This window comes from Vespa crabro, chromosome 2, assembly GCF_910589235.1.
Source record: "Vespa crabro chromosome 2, iyVesCrab1.2, whole genome shotgun sequence".
Lineage (NCBI taxonomy): Eukaryota > Metazoa > Arthropoda > Insecta > Hymenoptera > Vespidae > Vespa > Vespa crabro.
This window is the reverse complement of record NC_060956.1, coordinates 18,278,809-18,303,498: the sequence shown is the minus strand read 5'-3', so window position 1 is coordinate 18,303,498 and position 24,690 is coordinate 18,278,809. Positions and strand designations below refer to the sequence as shown.

The following is a 24,690-nucleotide window of genomic DNA, read 5'->3' as shown; positions in this document are numbered from 1 at the left end:
TACGTACATACGTACGTATTAAGCGGATTATAAATTAATCATTTTTCATTGATCTAAATTACTGTAAAAATTTCATTTAATATTTTCTTCTTTATAATATCTTTAATATTTATTAACATAATATAATATATACTAATAAAACTATTTCCCATTGATTTGTTTTATTAGCTAAATGAATTGTCACTTTAATAATTACTGAATGTTTACGAAATATTAATAAAGTTAATAAAGACATTAAATTTTTTTTAATGAGACAACTAAAATTTAATAAATATCTAAAAGAAGAAGAAATAAAAGAAAAATAATTAATGATAATTTCTTTATCGAAGAAATCGAAAGAAGATTATACTATTGGCATCATATCACTTCGATTTATTATGAGAATAGCTTTAGTTGGATAGCTTTCTTTCTTTCTTTCTTTCTTTCTTTCTTTCTTTCTTTCATCTTTCTTTCTTTCTTTCTTTCTTTCTTTCTTTCTTTCTTTTTTTCGAAGAATAAGAAAAATAAGAAGAAGCCGATTCTGGTTCCGATGAGCCAGGAAAACGATTGAAAGTTCGCGCGATCAGTGGAATAGCAAATGACCGTGCCGTATCAAAGATCTCTTCGTGCTTCGTCCTCATTCGAAGGCAAGAAGAGATCGTAGGGAGAAAAAAGCATACTATTATGGGTAGTTATCGATGGTTACAGGTAGTTGAAACACCGCTGGCTATCCTTCGCACTTCTTAAAGGCCATTCCTCGTTCTATGGGCATCTGGCGCTTCTCGAGATCTATCGATCGGACAGAGATTCTAGCGGAGAACATCTGTAAGCCGAGAGAAACCGTCTTTCTCTCTCTCTCTCTCTCTCTCTCTCTCTCTCTAGATCCTTCTCTACTCTCTAATAGTACTCGTTACACAGTCGAATCTCTATTCAACAAATTTCACAAGTAACAAGTTTCTAAAAAGGAAATTACTAAAAGTTAGATAAAGACATTGACATAAACTGTATATTTATTATTACTATTATTATTATTAGTATTTTTATTATTATTATTATTATTATTATTATTATTATTATTATTATTATTATTATTATTATTGTTATTATTGTTATTGTTATTGTTGTTATTAAAGGAAGAATAAATTTCAAACAGATTTAAAAATTTCACGCGAATAATCACAGGTCGAATAGCAAAATGAAAATTACTGCAAGTCGTTAGATCAGGACGTTAACACAAACAATAGATTTATTATTATTATTAAAATCTATAGAGATGCATCCAGCACAATCTAATTAACAGCTAAGTAGCAAATGCAATTAAATTTTTAATTATGTAATTAGGTTAATTATATTATATTCATCTCTATAGACCTTAATAATAACGGTAATGATAATAATAATAATAATAAGAAGAAGAAGAAGAAGAAGAAGAAAAAGAAGAAGAAGAAGAAGAAAATAATAAATGTCTAACATAATAAGAACTCTCAATTTGAACTATTTCAATATTACGTATTCACGTATACGAATTTAATACGATAATAATCAAACATGAAAAAAAATTAAATGAATTTAAAATAATAATAATTAATAATATCGAAGGAAATTCGATTGTTCGTATACATTTAACCATGGTAAAATCTTAAGGGCTAAAAGGGTTAAAGACTTAGGGTTAAAGTACGTCCGTACTGTTTCAGATTATAGAGAAGATCCTTCTCGACTTGGTAGAAAACTGTTCCAGTGAATGAGACCGAAACGATTCAAGGGGGCCTTTTAACGCTCTGCTAATTAGCAAAGCGAGTCACGTAATGTCTGTACTAATTAGAAAATACGGTACACGTAACAATAGCGCCAAAGGCCGATTGCGTCAACTAATCGCGTGTTCTCCCCTTGTACGTTTCTGTGCTTGATGTGCACGGACTCCTTTACACGGCATCTTCGACTTGTAACAATAAGTCGATACTCCGGCATTCGATACTAAATTTCTAAAACAATATAATACCTATTACTACTTTCTCGATAGTTGTGTGTACATATTCACAGTTTAATTAAATCGTTAATTTAGAGAAATTCGTGCGTTTTATTAACTAACGTGATTTCCAAAGAAAAAAAAAAAAAAAAGAAGGAAAAAATAATAATATTGAAAACGTTACGTCAATTGTTACAATGAATTATACAATAAAAAAATATTCACCTATTCGTAAAAACTAAACGATATTTTTTTTAACGTACCGAAGCAATATCAACGCATAACAAATATGCATTTTATGAAATTCTTTATTACAAATCATCAATCTTGATTCGTGTCATTATTTTATTGCAAAATTTATTTTTACCTTGACTTTGACTTACACGCCGAAAGTTTTCAATATTTTTCTTTTTTCTTTTTTTTTTTCTTTTTTTCTTAAGTACAAGTTATATTCATTAAAATGCAATTATGTATATTGGATATAAATTATAGATACTATAATATATAATTTTTGTTCTTTTAAATACGTAAAATAAATTTAATTACAGTGGATTAAATAATGTACAATATAATATTATATCGATTAACACTTCCGACGTAAACTATGACGTCGAAAGTAAGACACGAAAGGAATTTGAAAATGTCTGGGTAGTATTAGATCCTTTAAGTCGGTAAAAAGCTACGTTCGTTCCACTTAAATTATTCCGTTATTAGAATCCTTCATTCTCTATCTCTCTCTCTCTCTCTCTCTCTCTCTCTCTCTCTCTCTCTCTCTCTTTCTCTTTCTTTTTCTTGTTACCTCCCTTCGGCCATGTGACGCAATGCACGGGCTCTTTCGAAGCAATTCCTGTGGTTCGAACCCAATATCGCGAGAGGGATATACGTTTTCGTGGTGGTGTAACTGACCTGCCTCAAGGAAAGCTTAGTTGCGCCGTGCCAACCACAAACCCGTCCAATTATTTTTTCTTCTCTCTCTCTCTCTCTCTCTCTCTCTCTCTCTCTCTATCTATCTATCTATCTATGTATCTCTGTCTTTCTTTCATATCCCACGCGCGATCCGAATATCAGTCGGTTTCTGCACGAAGAACATGAAAGAGATACGCCAAATTGCCGAGGACAGACAGGCTGCTTGTTCGAAGATAACAAGCCTCATCTAAAAGAACCTAACACATGTAAGATCAAACATGATTGGATATGTATAAAGTGATGGAGTAAAATCAACTAAATCATTGATATTAAATTGAGTACATTTATTATTAATATATGTATATGTATATATATGTATGTTGTATCTATGTATATATATATATATGTATGTGTAATTTTGTTTATATAGATATACACATTATCTATACATAGTTATAGATACTTTTATAACATGAAAAATCGTAAATATCAAGATAAAAAATATATAATCACTATTATCGATTTAAATAGATACATAAAATATACACGTCTATCCGCTTATGATATATAGATATAAAAGTTTTCTTTTTCATAAATTTACACGTTAGATCATGATAAATCGTGACAAGAACGATCTATCGATCCATAGATCCACCTTCTAAGAAGAGAGAGAAAATGAAAGAGTTTGCTATGTATACTAAATCTGAATCTCATCGCACGTTCGTTAGTCGTGAAGGTCGCTTAGGGATGGAAGCATGAGACAATTATGGGAGCATGAATATTTATGGAAAGTCAGGGTGCACCGTGTAATCTTTACGGGACAACGGGCAGGGGACATCGGACCCTCTTACGACGACGATAGCTCACGGTTTACTTTGTCGGCTGCAAACTCGCCGAACTCAATTACCCTTTCCCAAGTGGGGAGGGCCGAGAAGGGACGAGATAGAAAAGGAGCAACGTAGATCGAACGGGAATAGGGAAGGAAAAGTTCTCGCCGCGATACGAAGAAGCGATCGATCCTTTGAGCTTAAGTGGCTACCATTTGCGACTGACAAAAGGACCTACGTACATACATACATACATACATGCATATATATATATATATACGTATCTGCAATGTGAGTCCTATGCACTATCCTAACTGCTCCATTTATCTTATTCCCTTTCTACTTTCAATTTTAATATTACGTATTTAAATGTTCCATTATCACTGTCGTAATTATCTGTCGCAATAAATATTTTTATAAATGAAACGACATATTAGGAAAATCCTATATAAAAGAGAAAGGACATGATTGGCGAAATGAAAGAGTGAAATAATAAATATGAGAAATGTTTCTATCTACAGATAAAAACAAAAGTCACTTGAGTTATCAAATGGGAAAATTTTTAATCGTCGCTAACTTTTGGACAATCATGACAACGAAATTAAATGAGACTCGACAATATGTTAATAATTTTATTGAACTTAATAACAAAAAAGTTCATCAAAATAATTCAAAAAAAAAATATTAATCCTATACACTAATATAATTCTTGTTATATACAAGAATACGATTCTTGAAATAGGATAAAGAAAAAGTACACAAGTTATATGTAAATCGAGTTGATTTTGATATTCGCGGTAGTATCCGAATAAAAAGGGTTAGTGTATACAAAGAGGAAGAGAGATAAGAGAGAAAGAAAGAGAGAGAGAGAGAGAGAGAGAGAGAGACGATTATGGGTTAGAGGCCGACGATAGTTTCGAATTACCCGTTCGTTTGAGAAACGCGTACCTCTCGCGCCTATCATCTCGGCTTTAAGCGATACGTCTCTCGTACGCCTTCTATAGTTTATGCACGGCATGAGTCGGTCGGTGCATTGTTCCCATGGTGGAGCATCGCACGTTTGCCCGAGTATCGATACGAGGATACGCTTCGCAGCCAATTATTATTGCCATTTAGATAAGGAACGCAACGCTAGTTAAAGCCAGCGAACCTTGCCGAGCATCCTAAGATGCAACACTGTTCTCTCTCTCTCTCTCTCTCTCTCTCTCTCTCTCTCTCTCTTTCTCTCTCTTTTGCAAAGTTAAACCGGCTCGATTCGCGAACGACGAGAATACGTGCGATCGAAATTCGACGAAACGTGACGGCGGAAAGTGGCAAATTATCTCGAGATTATCTTCCATGGATAATTTATATATATATATATGTGTGTGTGTGTGTGTGTGTGTGTGTGTGTGTGTGTATGTGTGTGTATGTGCCTGGTTTCTTGATCTTTCGGAAGGAAATATTATTTTTACCAAATAATAATATAAGATGATTTCGAAAGATCTCGTGAGAAAAATTCATTTTCTGGGGTATCACTTGAGAAACTATAATATAATGATTTTATCATTTGTTGTACTTATTTTCTATGAAAATAATGAATAATTTTATACCTCAAAGAGAGAGAGAGAGAGATAGAGAGAGATAACGAGAGAGAGAGAGAGAGAGAGAGAGAGATCGAATTAATATGTTAAATATCTGTAATCCAATATGGTTTGTAATAAAAAATGATACGATGTGAATTTCTCTCTCTTTCTCTCTTCCTCTCTCTCTCTCTCTCTCTCTCTCTCTCTCTATCTATCTATCTATCTATCTAACTATTTTATAGTATATTATACCTAATCATGTTAGCAAAGTATAACTTTCGTGGTATAAATCACCGAAAGTAAAATACAGATATACGTGCGCGTAATTGAAAAATTACATGACGTTAATTGAAAAAAAAAAAGGAAAAAAAAAGGAAAAGAAATAGAAAAAAATTATGTACCGATAAGTATCAATAGTATCGTGAAAAGTCATGAGAAAGAGAGAAGGAGAGAGAGAGAAAGAGGAATAGAAACATTATCTGGCGTGCAGTCGAAATCTGTGTAATCGAACGAATCGTTACGTATTGAATCGCTTACATAACCAAAATGAATCCCTGTGGCATACTGAATCATGTCTTTTTAACGATCGGCTCTTTTCACCTCTTCCTACCCACGTTGTTTTACACTATAACAGTGAGCATGATAGACGTATTCGTCTTGAACAACCACGTACTTACAGACCAATGTATATGCATAATACTTATATATGTGTATATATATATATATATGTACCGCAGATATGTATATATGTATCTAACTCATAGTATAGTAGAATAGCTTGATCGTTGGTTGAAGTAACAGAGGAAAGTATCGCCGACCCCACGCGAGATAATCGCGATGATATACTACTAATGACGTTGAGAGTTCTCGATGAATAGATGGGACCGAAACGAGATCGAAATATCTTCAATTGCGCCACGTAATCTGACGTTGTTAAAAGATTACTCTCGATTAGAGGATATAGAACAACAGAAGAAGAAATTATTTCAAATCAATCAAATTATATTATACATACATATATATATTATTTTTTTAAATAATATAAAATAAATAACTCTCTTGTTCTTTCTCTCTCTCTCTCTCTCTCTCTCTCTCTCTCTCTCTCTCTCTCTCTCTCTCTCTCTCTCTCTCTCTCTGTGTGTGTTTCTATAAAATCTAAAGACAAAAATAACAAAAAAGAAATAAAAAGATATTTTAATTAAATTAAACATATAATCTATAAATTATGAACAAATACGATACTCATTAATGATCTACATTCTTAAGAAAATAATTGCTATCACAAGATTAACGTCATAATCAATATATACATATATTAAAAAAAAAAAAATAATAATAATAATAATAATAATAATAATAATAATAATATCAATAATAAATATTTGAACAATCAATGAAAAATATGAACCAGGGAAATAAAAGACTGACAAATGATCTCTTAAACGTACATAATATATCAATATAATATCTATATTTAAAAAAAACGATATAACTATAATATTACACGATCTATTTAAAGGTCTATCTATACGTAGAAAGAGGCAAGTTAAATCCGTCCACATTGACTTACATTGAATAGCAGTCTATATCGTTAAGTATTCGAAGGAAGTCACAGTGAAGATGGTCGTACGACGGCCTAATCTTCTCGATCGTCTTCGAGTCGCGCGCAAGAAAAGCGAGACTTCGAAGAAGGTAAGAACTCAGAAGATAGAAGGATTAGGGGTGAGGGGACGAGGAGGGAGAGGGAGAGAGGGAGAAGTAAGGAAAGAATCCGCGAATGGAGAAATCTCCCTTTATCCGCGATTTACTTCGGATAGACGTATAGCGTTCCCCCTGTTCCATCGTACTCGTATAGCCACTCCGATTAAGTGGACAAGAGAGGACGGTGAAGTCCACGGTCGGTTTCATACAACAGAAAGAAAGAGTGAAAGAGAGACAGAAAGAGAGAGAGAGAGAGAGAGAGAGAGAGAGAGAGAGAGAAAGAGAAATAGTGCACGTATGTACATATATATATATATATATATATATATATATATATATATATATACATATATATGTACATACATACATACATACGCTGAAAGCCAATTAAAGAACCGAAGAAGAGGTCCCGCCTTGCGAAGGACCCACGTATGTATCTTTACTAGTACCTACAAACATACATACATAGATATATACATATATATATATATATATATATATATATATATATATATTTGTGTATATGTATATATATATATACATACCTATGAATACGAATAAATCATGTGCTCGCGAGCGTAAGCGCATATCTCTCCTTAGTCCCAACGTACGGTAGGATACGTATATAGGGTGTCAAATTGAAAAATATATTGCTGGTTAATATCCTTAAATATCATTTTCAAAACTGTAAGACAAATCTCATGTCACATTTGATTTCTATATTCCTACATGCATTACGAGGAAGATTCATTATTATATTTTATTTTTATAGTATATATATATATATATATATATATATATATATATATATATATATATATATATGTCTGATCGAACAATCCATATCTTAGAGGAGTTAAGAAATTTTTGTCAAGAAAAAATTGAAATGTTTAAATGGTATCCGTGGTGTGAAAACAATTTTTATTCATAATAAATTTATTTAGTGTTAAAAACGATTGTGATAGAAAAAAAAAAAAAAAGAAAAGAAAGATAATAGAAATGAAAATAAAAATAAAAGAAAAGAAAAAAAAAACAAAAAAAAAAAAAGATAGAAAAGAAAAGGATAGAAAGTAATGATGAAGAAAATCATTAAATCCAAATCGAATTCATGGCTCTTTATATTAATTTGACACCCTGTACACTATAATACTTATGTACATCTACCTATGTATACATATACATACGTATACAGTATACTTATACGTACTCACTCGTATCGCTATCTCGATAATAGAATGATCTATCTGCAACGAGGGGCAACAATAAGCGAGCAAGATATTATTCCGATGCCGGAGCACTGCCGTATCTCGGACACGCGAGTACTTGATCTGGAAGCAAGGAGTACCTTAACTCAACAAATAACAATACGGTATTGCCCTCACGTAGGATCGAGGGCCTAGGATCAGCGCCATTATGCACCAACAGTTCCTTTAGCTCTCTTTCTCTTTCTCTCTCTCTCTCTCTCTCTCTTATTTTCTTTTCTCTTCTTTTCTCTTCTCTTCACTTCTCTTTTCTTTACTGGCCCATCGGTGTGTACGTATGCACATAAACGCATCTATCTAAGCTTGTTTCATTCCAGGAAATAAACATAGAAAAGAAAATGCATCTATGTACTAACTTCGTATATTCGCCAGTGAAAAGTATCCAGACAATGCATGATAATTGTGATTAAATATTTTTCTCTTTTTATGATTCTTATTTTATTCGAAATTATTATTAAGTCTCTATAATATCACAAATATATATAGTATGCATTCAAATATATATATATATATATATATATATATATATGAATGCATACATATACCTGTATTTCTAAAGTTTCGTTTCATATTATCGTCACAATCACAATCAAATTAATCATCGATTCATTCACGAGATATATGTTATACTATATTCCATAGATTACATTACAATTATATCAATACCAATAATACTGCGATAATATAGATATAATTCTTTTACATGGACATGAATAAAAAAATTCTATTATATAAGATTAATCATAAATATATTCGATGGACTTTTATAAAGAAGGATTGAAAATTAAATGATGCGAAATTTATTTTTTATTATTTTTGCTTTTGTCTTCTTTTTTCTCATTGTATTTTTTTTTTTTTTTGCGTTGATTTGTATTTCTCTTCAGAAACTTTTCAACGAACACGCGACGAACGACATTCCAATAATGTACACGCGATCTTTTGTCAGTCTCTTTCTAACTCTCTCTTTCTCTCTCTCCCTCTCTCTTTCTCTCTCTCTCTTTCCCTCTTTCTCTCTCTATCTCTTTCTTACTCTCTTATCCTCGCACGATTGATATCCAGTATGTTTTCAATAGTTAATGCAGCACGAATGAAGTCCCGTTCAATTACTCGCAACACGATACCACGGCTATTTATTGTGGTCTGCCGAAGCTCGCCAAGTTCCCTTGGCTCGTGTGCTCTTTGCCGTGCTCCTTTCCTTTCGACGACGACCGACTTACGACGATCCACAGCCTTTCTTCTCGCCATTGCCGATCGGCGTTAATTCTCCGAGTTCTCGCTCGAGAATACCTCATGTGTTACGAGTGTAGAGACGCACGTGTGCACGTGTAAGTATTTACCTATCCGATGGAATTCGAAAAAGATTTCTTTTACGGCATACGTGAGATCCTAATTCAATCGACAATGGAATCTCATTCATTTCTATGCTCGATACGTTCGGTTACAATTTCTTCTTTTTTTTTTTTTACTTGTTTTTTGTTTTTCTTTCTTTTTTTTTTTTTTTTTTTTTTTTTTTTTTTTTTTTTTTTTTTTTTTTATTAAATGTAAGTACATTAAATGTAACTAAAACTATTTACATGTGTATATTAGGTGTATATATATATATATTTTTTTTCTTTTTTCAAAAGTTTCATTTTAGAATTATAAATGATTTTAGAATTTTTAATTATTTTAAAAGGTAATATATATATATATATATATATATATATATACACATATAACAATTGTAAAATAATATTTTATATGATGTGTCGATAGATATATAAAAAATTTTATTTCATATCTATATACTTTTTATATCATATCTAGTACAGGATGTATTTAAAAAAAAAAAAAAAAGAAAAAGAAAGAAAAACAAATTTCTTTTTCAAATCCTTTTATTATCAAATTGAAGATAAGAGAGAAATTATTAAAAGTATATATCAAGACTTTATACTCTTTTCAATTTTATTTCATATCTATATATTTTTTATATCACATCTAGTACAAGAAGTATTTAAAAAAAAAAAAAAAAAAAAAAAAAAAAAAAAAAAAAAAAATGAAAGGAAAAAAAATTTCTTTTTCAAATCCTTTTATTATAAAATTGATGATAAAAGAGAGATTATTCAAAGTATATACCAAGACTTCATACTACTCTTTGCCGAGGCTCAAAGCATAGACTGTTGAGGGTAATGGACGATCATCGTTCCATGGATAGCTTTCACACGATAAACAATCGATATCGACATCCTGTCGTTAACTCGATATTATCGAGACATGTGTGAAAAAAAAAGAGAGAGAAAGATAGAGAGCGTTATCGAGATAAATACCAGTCAATGGATCATATTAATGGATCTTATTAAATCTTCCTAAACCTCTTCTCATACTTACAATACTAATGATTTATCATTGAAACGATTATATACCAATGTAATTAAACTATTTCATTAATTCTTTAAATCATGATTTCTTAATAAACTCTGCATTTATTCTGACTTTAATATAATATCATTATTATCGTCATAATTAAACTTTAAGATAGATAGATAAAATGTATGAAAAAATAAAAACTCTAATACATACATGAGTGTGATTCTTAAATGTTCTTAAAGTTTTTAAACGATGATTATACAAATCATTTAATCTTGACTTTTTCATGACTCTTTAGATTATTTATTATTATCATCTTTTTTTTTTTTTCATATCAAAAAATTAAAAACCAAAATAGAAATATTAAGGGTCTCAAGGAAGAATAATTAATTTTTATATTCAACTTTCCGTATTGTTGCAAATCTTTGGTGTCAATGTTGATAAAAACAAAGTTACTTTATGTAATGAAAAATTGTCGATACAAAAAAAGATATTCAATGTCTTTAAATATCCGTCGAAAATATCTCTTCCCGTTAAGGGCGATTATATGAAAGAGAATAAGAGAAAAGGAAAAAGAAAAAGGAACGTGAATGAATAAGCGTTCTTGTCATTCGGTAAACAAACGATTTCGTTCCGCGTGATCGCTGAGGTGTCTTGTGGCTGTTGACGGTGAACATCTATCGCAAAGACGAACTACGACTCACGCTACTCTGTGTCCTCGCACCAGCCATTGTAACGATCTTGTCTACAGGATGTAGTACTCCATATAACATAATAGAGCATATTAAAAATTCAAAGAATAATTTCTAAAGAGCGAATCTCTTTAATGTGATACGAAATTTTTTTCTTTTTTCTTTTTTCTTTTTTTTTTTTTTCTTTTTTTTTTTAATGGAAACGATTATCCACATTCTTACGTTTCGATGTTGTAGAAAAAAAAAAGAAAAGAAAGGAAAAAAACCAGTCGATTCTCCAAACGAAAAATATTGCATGACCTTGAATATATAACTTTGGACGTTAATCCTTAACGAGAGAAAACATAAAAAGCCAACTAAATGCATTACAATTGTGACTTTTGTTATTACTTACGAACGAGATACTCACCAAATACGAGTCTCGTTAGTATCGTACCGATTAATCTCTCTCCCTTTCTCTCTCTCTCTCTCTCTCTCTCTCTCTCTCTCTCTCTCTCTCTCTCTCTCTTTCTTTTTACTTTCGTGTCGGACCACAATTCTGCTGTCCAATTTCGCAATAACGATGCTACCCTCCTTGACTCGTAAATAAGTAAAAGAGAAGGATAACATTGGCTAATGAAGCGATCCATGTTGATTGTCTTTAGTACCTAATTTATTTGATACGTATCTCGCGACGTCTATCTTTATCGGACAAACAACGATTTAAGACGAAAAGGAAAAGCTATTATTACGATATAAACAAATAGAAACGTTCCATTTGTTAGATAATAGTGTTGACAAAGAATAGAAAAGAAGAACACGATTGGAAAAGAGATTGAGAGAGAGAGAGAGAGAGAGAGGGAGAGAGAGAGGGAGAGAGAGAGAGAGCAATTTGATCGTGTTTGAAGAAGAAAATTAGATAAACTAACCCTATAGAATCAGGAAAAGCTATTACGATATAAACAAATAAAAATGTTTTATTCGTCAGATAAAAGTATTGAAAAAGAATAGAAAAGGACAATACGATAATAGGTTTAACTTGAAAGAGAAAGAGAGAGAGAGAATAACTTAGTCGTGTTTGAATAAAAAAATTAGATGAACTAGATGAATAGAATCTTTGAAATGGATCATCAAACGTTTTCAATATTTCCTTGGAGCAACTCTCTTGTCTAGACGCCAGCGCTTACTTACACCCACTTATCTATGAGAAATATAAACAAGTATAGTTAGGTACCGTCGTCGCATCGCTATTTCTAACTTCCTACAGGCTCTCATAGATCATAGTCCGAAGAAGGAACAGGAATAGTAGATTGTCCGGTATATTCTCTCTTAGCCGTAGGACGAAGGTATCAATGAAAGCAGAACCAACTGCGACTACCCGGAACGATCATGGTCGATAACTCCTTGGCTAGGAGTCCTAAACAATGGCGGATATTGGTATCACTCGTGGAACGCTTAGATACCTTCCTTCTCTCTCTCTCTCTCTCTCTCTCTCTCTTTCTTTTTCCCTTTAGCAATCTTCCTTTCTCGCTTTCTATGCTTAGTTGCCGACAAGGCGGTCGCCGATTGCAATTTGCCGATAGGATTCTACCTGCCGCGTTGAACGTTCTACTCTCTTTCTTTCTCTTGCGTATCCTCTATATATATATATATCTCTCTCTCTCTCTCTCTCTCTCTCTCTCTCTCTCTCTCTCTCTCTCTCTTTCCTAAGTAAAGTTAAAATCTCTAAGATAGGATAGGATTGGCCGGTTTGTAGTACTTGGTACGAGGAGATACATCTTTCCCTCGGTAACTACCCATAGAGCATCTTCTAAGCGGCGGTTCTTCGTTCGTAGTAGACCGACTGGTCAATATGTATCGCACCGAGAGGGCTCAAGGTATGCCGTAGTGCTATAGTATACGGCGGCGTATGTGCCAGAGCAACGCAATCCTGCCACAGGAGAAACGAGATACCAGGGAGATACAGTCCTCTCGCAACTAACTGCAGCTCTATTACCTATTCGCTTCGTGCCCGCGAGTCTAATACCCTTCTACGTGAGGATATACTTAACCCCGGATTAGGATGCCACTTGTCACTGTGATAGAGAATAAGAAAGAATCTTAGATTTTACGTGATTCATCGAGAATATCTTACATCCGAATATTTTTCTTATTGATGACATATAACGACGATTAGATTCTAAACAACAGTATGTTTTCAGTATGTTTTCATTCTTACACCGAACTAAATATATTTTTTACATGATTAGGTATATCCCATTGCTCGTAATTATTTTTACTTATTAAAATATATCAGAAGACATAAGCTCTGTATAAAAGTGTTAGAAATTGATTTTACTTAAATCCCTTTTTACAACTTCATCGTTAAGATCCATATATTTTCATTGGTATCGTCGATTATTAATTCGAATTAAAATATGTTTAGATCGATGAAACAAAAAGATCAAAAAAAAAAAAAAATTCGAAACAATAATAAAGTTTATAATAAAGATTATAATATTAAAATATATTCGATTTTATTGAAACTTAAACATTGATATACAATCGCAAAATGAAGATGAACATTTTTTGAACAAATCGATATAAGTATATAAGAACGTAATCGACTACCGATTAGGAGAAGCATCATCGAGGTCGATCGTTGATGGACGTTCGTGGGAGCCTGTCGGAATAATTAATATTCACCGAGGCGTTGGCGCGTTCTCCGCTCGGCCGAGCGAGCAACCGGGGCGGTCTTTGAGGCTTCGATCTCGTACTTGGAAAGTCCGTCGACTTTGGATGCTGTATACCACAGCATCCGATCTTGAACATCCGATAGTCACGGCCGTCCGTTCTCCACTTCGGTGTCATTTCATCAATTACGAGCGTGGATGGAGATACGAGAATACACTAGAAAGAGAGAGAGAGAGAGAGAGAGGGATAGAACGATGGCGATGGTGTTTCCTGCACGAGTGTTGGAGCGTATATAAGAAGGAATCGGAGTGCCAAGCCATCCGTGGGCGTTCCAAGCGATTCGCTCGAATAGTCGCGAAACGATTCGCGAGAGCTTCTCTCGGACCTTTCCCATGAAGAAGCGTCCATTGACAGCCGGAGAAGTGTATCACAGAGGATCCTAAGTGTAGTTATTCCAAAGAAAATAAAAGTGCTTTAGCCTCCTCCTCCTCTGCCTCCTCATCCTCCTTCTCCTCTTCCTTCTCCTTCTTCTTCTTCTTCTTCTTCTTCTTCTTCTTCTTCTTATTCTTATTCTTTTCCGTCCTCATCCTCCTTCTCTTCTTCCTCCTTTTCCTCTTCTCTTCCTTCAGTGGACCCCGATTATTAATGGCCGCGGTGGTGGTCGTCCGTCCGTGCAACACGGGCGCAAAAGTGTGCATCCGGTTTTCTACCAAGACCCTTTCTCACTCTGTCTCTCTCTCTCTCTCTCTCTCTCTCTCTTTCTTTCTTTCTCTCTTTTCCTTTTCAACCTCCTAGAAACCTCCCGACGTGCCGGTTGCCACTGGTGCAGGACGAGAGCGGGCGACCTTGCGCCGCTAAGAACCGAAAAGCAAGCCAGCACGCGCGAACATGCGTCCTTTCCTTTCCTTACCTTACCTTACCTTACCTTACCTTACCTTACCTTACCTTACCTTACCTTACCTTACCTTACCTTACCTTACCTTACCTTACCTTATCTTACCTTACCTTACCTTACCTTACCTTACTTTACCTCAGATTACCTTACGTTACCTTGTCTTGTCTTATCTTGTCTTATCTTGTCTTGTCTTGTCCTGTCTTGTCTATCTTCGTCATAACAAACTTTCACGATCGTCATACAACGATTTTGTAATTTTTTATTCCTTTCATTTACTTAAAAACATTTGATCTCTAAGTTTTCTTTGACTTTTTTTTTTCTTTTCTCCTTTTTTTTCTTTTCTCATTTCTTTTTCTTTTTCTTTTTTTTTTCTTTTCTCCTTTTTTTTCTTTTCTCATTTCTTTTTCTTTTTCTTTTTTTTTTCTTTTCTTTTCTTTATCAACTTTCTCCCCGTGCAATCTCTTATCTACTTATAGATTAACGATTTCGAATCAATTAAAAATGTTATTATCATTAAGTATACACTTTAAAACAACTTTTGTACTAACATCAAAGTCTACATGGCATCTCTTAGAGATTCATATCTTTATAGTAATCTATATATAAAACATAACACGATGATAAAAAGTGTATAATGAAAATGTTTATTTTCTATATAACGTATAATTATCGACTATCTCGTGTGGGTTTTCTTATTTCTTTTTTCCTTTTTTTTTCTCTTTTTTTTTTTTGCTTTTCTTTTCTTTTCTTATATCGAACGATCACAGTTTTTGTTTTCTTTTTTTTTTCTTTTTCCTTCTTCTTTTTTTCCCCTCCAAGCGGATACTAACACATTCCGTTTGGCAGTTACGCAGTTACGCGCGCGCATACGCTAACGAAGGATCGGCCAGAACGACCTTCTCTCGATGCCCATTACGCCTCGTTCGTTTATTTTGCGGCTTTGCGCGTTACAGATCTTACTGTAATGCCCCTTTGTACAGCGCCGTGATTCCCCCTTATTATATACTTCTTATGCCATCGGCACTGTACGCGCGTTCTCTTCCACTCCCTTTTTTTATCTTCTTTTTTTCTCTCGTTCGCCAACTCGAGAAAGATAACTCTCGAATCGCTACGATCGTCACTTTTATTTCTCTAGATCGTTTCTGTCGCTATAATGCAAATAACGTGAACTTATATAGTTAAACCAACTACGTGGAACGTCACGCAACTTTGATCACAAACTTTTCTATCGTTTGAAATAAAAGTTTTGAAAAGATTTTAAATATCAATAAATCATTTTTCGATATTTTTCAAGCTAATTTTTTGTCCTCAAATTGTAAAATTATAAGCATGAAAAGTTTCAAAAGCGAATAATTAATTTTCAATATCGTCTAGGAACTTTTGACTCATCGAGAGACTTTCGTCTGATCCTGTTCTTTTTTTTTATGTTTTAAATTCTCTTTAATTTTCTCGCCAAAAAAATTAAGTTTCGATAAATGTTACTTTATACGCGACATTTTACATATCTTTTAAACATAAGTTACGTTTATAATACTACAATACTATAGTTGTCACGTCGTATAATTTTTTTTCCAATCGCCGACGAAATAGAAACTTTAATTAAACGTATCTAAACTTATACGTTTAAAAAAGTCATCATAACTTTATTAACTCTCAACGATGTAATTGCAATAAATATGTAACATTTATATACTCACATAAACGACATAAAATATATATAGAAAAAAAAGCTGGATGAGTGTACGTGATATAAAAAAGAATTTATTATTCGTAAAATGTGTACGTTTCACAAAAAAAAAGGAAAGAATGAAAGAGAATTAAAAGAAAAAGACAGAGAAAAAAAGAAAGAAACAAAAAAAAATTCGTCACCGTTGAGGAAACAAAATCAATGCCTTAGAACATATAGCGAGCGACTGTAAGTCGAAGGGACCGTGTAAAGGTAAGATATCAGTGAAGGAAAGGGTAAGGGCGGAGGACTCTGATGCGCGTGCTGCAGAAGACAGATGGTGGGGGAAAAGAACGGGCTACGAGGAGAGTAAACGACCTATCCCAATCTCGAAGGCCCACGCCGAGTCCCGAACGGTCTCGGTGGGTAAGTTGGAGGAGAGAAGGAAAGCGAAAGGGAAAAGAAGGAAGGAAGTAAAGAATGATGGACGGAATGGATAGATGGATAAGAGGAAAAGAGAAAGGAAAGAGAAAGGTCGGAGAAGAGTAAAATCGTGGAGCGTGAACACACGCTGCCTGTATATAAAGAGTTAGCAGTGCTTTGCGTGGGTCACGATGCCCTTAAGGTACACACGCGAGCGCGCATAAACACACACACACACACATACACGTACACGTACACACACGTGCACAAGTGCGCGCGTCTACATAAATATAAAACACACGTCACGCATATACATACTTCGTGTATGATACGAAGCCACACGTCACGAGCTACACATATACATATATAAATATATACGCGTCACATTGGCACTCATATAAATACATATCTATACACCGACATATGTGAAATATATACAAACACGTACACACAGAGACACATACAAAGACAGATCGTAAGTTTTCCCTTTTTCTTCTCGTTCGTCGTTGTCGTCGGTCCTGGCATGTACTCGTTATGGAAACCACCAAGGGATATTGTTGCTCGTATATATGGAGAGTACGAGGGAAGCGAACAGAGCTTGTACTATGCAGATGATTCCGCGATACGGGCTATTCATTGTGAGTCATTTAACAGTTTATGCATCGAGTACTACGTGCTCGCTCGAATCTGTGCGATGTGTTATTATATTGCTTATCGAAAGCCTATCCACCTCTTTCCCCCCTCCGTATCCCATATCTCCTTCCCACATCTTTCTCCTTCCTCCTTCTACCTTAATAACGCACGTGCCACTCTTTCATCGTCTCGAGCTTTTCGAATCGTAGGTAGCCACTTTGTATCAACGACTGATAATAAATCGATAGTAATAACGTCGAGGATTTATTCTATTTTACAGAAAAAAAAAAAAAAGAAAGAAAAAAAAATTCTAGCTCGTTATATCTAAATCGTTATATATTAGACATACATTCAAATTATAGAAGGGTTTAATTTATTATTATACTCTGATTAATGATCCCCGAGGAAATCCTAAATCTAGATATATACTTCATATTAATAGCTCTAGAATCGATTGGTAAATGAGGAAAACGTTCTAACTATTTTGCATATATCGCAGCGTTAAATAATCCATCATGGTAGTTTCGATTAAACGTTATCGTACGATAATATAGGCAGATTTATAATATTCTACAAGTTATCAAATCGAATCTTCATTTTATTTCTAATGAACTAGTAAAATGTATTAGGTGTCATTCGGTAACATGTTAAAGAAATACTTAATAAATATCGTATACGTCCTTGTTAATATTTTTTTTTTTAAATGTAATTTATACATGTATATATGTATATTAATTATTTAATGTCATTGCAGGAGGACTATAGTCAACGAAGACGACTATCCACACCAAGCGGAAGTCCAAGTCCATCGAGGCCAACGAGGCTCTCTAGATCTACCGGTACCCTTACCAGAGACGAGGATTCCTTCTGCGAATCGAGTAACACGCTCACGAGAGAAAATCAAGGACAAGAGGCTGAAAGAAAGGGATGGTTTAAATCTCTATCACGGAAAAATAAATCCAATAACAAGGTACACGATCGAACGTACATATCTAAACTATATATTAACGTTATTATGTAAAATCGTACGATTGAATAATAAAAGAAATTAGAAAAATTAGAATTACGATTAAATTGAAATTAGAACGTTATTCGATATGAGCGTGATGCAAAAAATAATTGCGAAGAAATATTATATAATTACGTTCATACACAAGGCAAAGCTTAAAAGATTTTTAATCTCTAAAAAATAAAAGAAAAAACAATATCTCCTAATTATTTCAAAGGATGTAAGCAACCAAATGTGAGGAATTATCAGTGAAAAGAAAGAAAAAAAAATTAATGAACTCTAACAATTAATAATCTTTTATCTCTCTCTTTCTCTCTCTCTCTCTCTCACACACACACACACTCAACACATTATGAATAAACGATGTTTCCGACTTGTTCTTTTTTTCTTTTTTTCAAAAAGCTATTCCACACGTCATAATATAAGGATCGCTAATTTGTATTATAATAGTGAGTTAGAAATATTAGAATTAGGCAACGCCGTAGATAATGGTGGCACCTGTTTAAGGGAATCGTCGCGAACGAGTCTTCGTTGAATATTTCCGGACATGACGTCAACTCTTCGCGCGACGAGGCGGCTCTTCAAGGTTCGACAAACAAGTCTGTTGCGAGTCCTTATCCGAATCCGGCATAGTCTGTTCGTGAGTGGGCGATCCTACCGTTTACGAGATATAATAGAAAAAATAAAAAAAGAGCAAGTTTGTACACTCGTTGGATACATCGAAACTTAAACTCAAAAATCTCTTATTAATTCTAAACAAAAAAAAGAAAGAACAAACAGGAAAGAAATAAAAAATTCCTTCGAAAAATTACGATTTCGCGATCTTCGTTATCGATTATTTGTTTCTTATTTTTTCTATTCGATATTTATATACAATTTCATGTATTTTCATTACTTTCATATTGATCTTCGATACTTGTGAAATTTATTTTATTTAAAATATCTACGTTCTTTCGAGTGTATTTATAAAAAAAAAAAAAAATATTAAAAAGAAACGTTCAATATGTCTATATCTTAAATTTGATTTATCGGTGTTACTTTCATATTGATCCTTCAAGCCTTTAAATTTATTTAAATTATTTTTTTTTATTCTCATACATTTTTTCTTTTTTTTTTTTTTTTTAACAAATGTCGACGTTCACTTTCGAATATATATATATATATATAAATATACATATTTTTTCTATTATCCTAAATATATCTGTATTTAAATTGGACTCATTCCCGTTACTTTTATACGTCGATCTTAAATTTATATAAATTTATCCTTCTTAATTATTTCTCTCAATTAATGTCGACATTGACATCCAGTAGATATAGATATTTATTTTACAAAACTTTACAATACGATCTTTATACTTAAATCTTGTTATTAACAATAGTAAGGTAACAACACGTTTTGGTATAAGGAGAACAACAAGGAGAACGTTTCCATATCCGATCCTTCCCTTGTTAGCTACGGGCCCCGTATGAAGCAGAGGCCATTAGACCAATACAACCTCCAATTACCGGTTTGATTAAATGCTTATCTAACTCCGCGCTCTGTGGTTTAATTTAATCGCGAGATTAAGTGCCGATCGAAGGGCTGCTTAGCTCTCTCTCTCTCTCTCTCTCTCTCTCTCTCTCTCTCTCTCTCTCTCTCTCTCTCTCTCTCTTTCGAGCATCCCAAGAGGGAGAGAACGGGCACACCGATATTTCGATCTTTCCTTCCTTCCTTTCTTCCTTTCTTTGGAACACGATCGTAGCTTGAGGTTAGCCCTAAAGCTATCTTGGATAGTTGCATAGAGATGATTGCGTGCACGTGAATCTCTGCTATGCAGGATGATCTATTGAACGATGAACGGATCGAACGCTTTCACCAAGAGCCTAGAGAGATGGCAATTTTTTTTTTTTTTTAACTACAGAAATTCAAAAAACTGTGGAGTTAAAACTATTAAAAAAAAAAAAAAAAAGAAGAAAAAAGAAAAAAAATGAAAAGAAAAGAAAAGAAAAGAAATGAAAAATTTCTTCCTTTCCTTCAATTTTCTTTTTCTTTTTCTTTTTCTTTTTCCTTTTTTCTTTTTTTTTTTCTTTTTTTTTTTTTTTTATTTTATTTTATAATAATATCGAGGTGAAAATGAGGCTACGTAAATCAGATTTTCTCATTGATTCAAGAGTATAGTATCAAGATTATAAAAGAAATGATTTGCTTACTTTGCTTTTTAATTTTTCTTTTTATTTTATAATAATCGTGAAAATGAAGCCATAAAAAATCAGATTTTCTCGTCAGTTATCTTCTTCGAGACTATAAAAAAAAGAATCTTACTTGCAAAAAGACATTTTTTTGTTTTTTCTTTTCTTCATTTTCTTCCTTCTTGTATTTTCTGTTAATTTTAATTTTTATTTTATAATGATAAACATAAATCAAATTTTCTCGTTGATTCAAGACCGTAAAATCAAAACTATGGAAGAAACATTTTCTTTTTTCTTCACTATCTTTTTTATTACTTTTCTTTTTCTTTTTTATAAAGATTAAGAACATGAAGCTATATAAGTAAAATTTTCTCACAGATTCAATATTATAGAGTCAAAATTATAGCAGAAGAATTTTATTCCCTTTTCTTCAAGTTTTCTTTTTATTTTATAATGATCGAGAAAATGAGACTACATAAGCCAGATTTTCTCGTTGATTCAAAACTATAGAGTCGAGATTATAGAAGAAGAATTTTCTTCCTTTTCTTCAATTTTCATTTTTGTTTTATAATGATCGAGAAAATGAAGCTAGAGAAGCCAGGTCTTCTCGTCGATTATCTTCGGGAAGACTATAAGAGAAGGATTTTGTTTCCTTTTCTTCAATTTTATTTATTTATTTATTCTTTTTTTTTTTTTCTTCTTTTCTGTTCTTTTACTTTTCTTTATAATGATTGAGAAAATGAGGCTACAGAAAGGCAGATCTTCTCGTCGATTATCTTCTTCAACTATAAGAGAAGAATTTTGTTTCTTGTTTTTAATTTTTCTTTTTCTTTTTCTTTTTTTTTCTATTTTATTCTCTTACAATGATTGAGAAAATGAGACCACACGAAGTCAGATTTTCTCGTCGATTATCTCCTTCGAGACTATAGAAAAAAAAAATTTTGTTTCTTTTCCTTTTTTTTTTTTTTCTTTTTTTTTTCTTCTTAAACTTTTATTATCCTTTTATAACGTATATCGATATAACGATTTTAGTTCGTTCATTTATAATATAATAACATATATGTATACTTTTCAGAGCGTGGATAAGAAGCCAAGAATACCAGAAAGTGAGATCTTGACGACCGGAACGGAGGACGAGGAGGCATCGTCCGCCCCGGAACGAGTTTCCGTTCAAAAGAATCTTCGCTTCTTCGGCGACACCGATCAAGAATCGGTCTCATCGAACCGTGATATCAGGTAAATAACAAAATATTATTGTGTGAGAATTATTTTACACGATTATTTACAATATTTCTACGAAGATTAAACAATTTTATTTATTCATTTTTTCTTTTTTTTTTTCTTTTTTTTTTTTTTCTTTATGAATATATCTCAACAAAAAAATTGAATCGAAATTGATAAAGGTTCATTAATTGTACGAGATCCGTGATTAAAGGAAAAAAAAAAAAAAAAAAAAAAAAGAAGAAGAAAAGATAAAAGAAATGAGATATAGATAGATATACATTTTTATTGCAACAAGTTAATAAAAGTTTATTCATTTTAGGAATAAACGAGTAGACGAACGTGTCTGTACAAAACGTGATGTCAGCAATTCAAACAGGAGTCATAATCTCGGCATTGTCTCACCACCGAGGAAACCACCGAGATTAGCCGAGAGCGCTCTTTCTTCCGGTGAGAGTACTACCGGCGATAGCAGTCAACAGAGTCAAAATTCCCAAAGATCCCAAAGATCTGTCGTGTATTTGCACGCGACTACGAGTAAGTAATTGCATAAAGACAGGAAAAACTTCTCAATTAAATATATTTAAAAAATCAAAAAGTAATTCTAATCGAAAATATAGATAGATATACATATGTACGCGCATAATTCAAGCATATTTTTCTGTTTTTTTATTTTTTTTATTTTTTTTTATTTTTTTTATTATTAATTTTCTATTAACTCCAGCATATTTATTCTTTTTTTTTACTTTATTTATTAATCATATTTTTATTAATTTTTTTTTTTTTAATAATTATATATATATATGTATATATATATATATATCACCTCGAAACTTTCAATTTTTACCTATCGATTAGATTAAAGATTTTGATATATCATCAATTAGATATGAATCCATTAAATCTTATTTAATAAGATTAGCTTGTTAGTTACCAGTCATTAAAGTAGTCCATTACATTCACTTCAATCGGGTTCTACTTGTAACGATTCAACTTTCATCGTGGTAATACAAAGTTCATGAAATTTTTATAGTCGGCGAAATACCTGGACCGAACGAACGACGTAGAGCAGCGAGTCGAGAGGAACTCAATCGACCTCTGCAATCGCACACGAGAACTGTGTCTAGGAGCGTGAGCGTTTTAGCTCCATGGAAACCGAGACACTATAGGGAACCTTTCGAAATCAATTATGATCAACAACAACATCAAAAGCCAATGATGACTTTAAGACGTAGACAGAGAAGTCGCGAGACGCTCAGTCGTAGAGGCAAAGAAGCCCGACGAAGCAAAGACAATCTTTCTAAAACCGGTGAGAAATAATAATAATAATAATAATAATAATAATAATAATAATAATAATAATAATAATAATAATAATAATAATAATAATAATAATAATAATAATAATAATAATAATAATAATCTAATTCTTGATAAGAATCAATGTAGAATTATTTGACGAATTTTTTTCTAATTTTTTCATTATTGAACAACTCAATAATTTTGCAATTATCGAGTTAATCAATAAATAATGTCTAATTATATATATATATATATATATATATATATATATATACAACACTATAATAAAAATTATATATAAATAAACAACACTAGTATAACAATGATATAATATTAAATTGACCGATAAATAATATCTTTATATCTAATAAATTTCTGCTATATATTTTACATTGAAATAAACAACTTTAGTATTTATTTTTGCGAATCAAAATATTTATTGATCGACCAAAATATTTTCATATAATAAATGGTATGACATTTTAAAATATTCCAATTTCAAATAACATTTAATTCATTAATTCATGTATAAACTAATTTGATTTTGTTTTAATTTTTTAATTTTTTCCTTTTTTGTTTTTTTATAGGTACGATCAATCGCAGTACGTTGAAATCAAAGGACAAGCAGAAAGTGGACAGAACCGTTTCCACAGAATCGCTATCGACGAAATCTCGGAACGTGAACTCGAAGCCAGAGCTCAGTAGGTCAACATCCGTACCACGTGATCCAAACAAGAGCGCGGGATGGTTTAAGCTAAAGAGCAAAAAATCCCGGGCCTAAAGAAAAGGCCATTGATCAATGCTAGTCTTGAGTTTCATAAGTAATATTCGTAATCTTTAGCGGCTGAAAATTAACAAGTCGAATCAATCGCCAATTCGCGATTGTGAACACGACAATTTCTTTATTTACATAATTTTTTCCCCTCTCCTTTGTTCTTTTATTTTATTTTATTTTATTTTATTTTATTTTTATTTTTATTTTCATTTTTTTCTTTATTTCCTTTTTTTCATTTTTTTCTTGTCTCTTTAATCTATTATCGTACAATGCGAGCGAGTGAGATAACATTAATCTATTAACAAATTTAAATATATAAATTTATTAAATTTGTACCAATCGAATCTATCGAGAAAAATACAAACAAACAAACAAACTTGAAACTACGCTCGACTTTTATATGCGTGCATTCGTATTACAAAATACACAATATAAGATATAATGATTGTTTAAACACCTTAATTCTCTCTCTCTCTCTCTCTCTTTCTATCTCTCTCTCTCTCTCTCTCTCTCTCTCTCTCTCTCTCTCTTTCTCTTTCTCTCTCTTATTACAAATCTCATTAGAACTTTATTATCTTCTTTATGATAATTGATCGTATTAAAGGAATATCTCTAACACTTTGTTGTTTTAACGTAACAAAGACGAATTAATTTATATATATATATATATATATATATATATATATATATAAATGGGT

At 32.3% G+C, this 24,690-nt stretch overlaps 1 protein-coding gene across 2 annotated transcripts in view; it reads left to right on the top strand.

Moving 5' to 3' along the window:
- Positions 1-24,434, top strand: part of LOC124432895 — a 114,480-nt gene extending 90,046 nt beyond the window's left edge. For both annotated transcript variants that reach the window (XM_046982218.1, XM_046982217.1), the window contains exons 3-7: positions 18,268-18,483; positions 21,770-21,930; positions 22,238-22,452; positions 22,949-23,224; positions 23,805-24,434. In XM_046982218.1, coding sequence (XP_046838174.1) covers positions 18,268-18,483; positions 21,770-21,930; positions 22,238-22,452; positions 22,949-23,224; positions 23,805-23,998 — 1,062 coding nt within the window. In that variant the 3' untranslated portion in view covers positions 23,999-24,434. The remainder of the gene's footprint in view (positions 1-18,267; positions 18,484-21,769; positions 21,931-22,237; positions 22,453-22,948; positions 23,225-23,804) is intronic.
- The last annotated feature ends 256 nt before the right edge of the window (positions 24,435-24,690 follow it).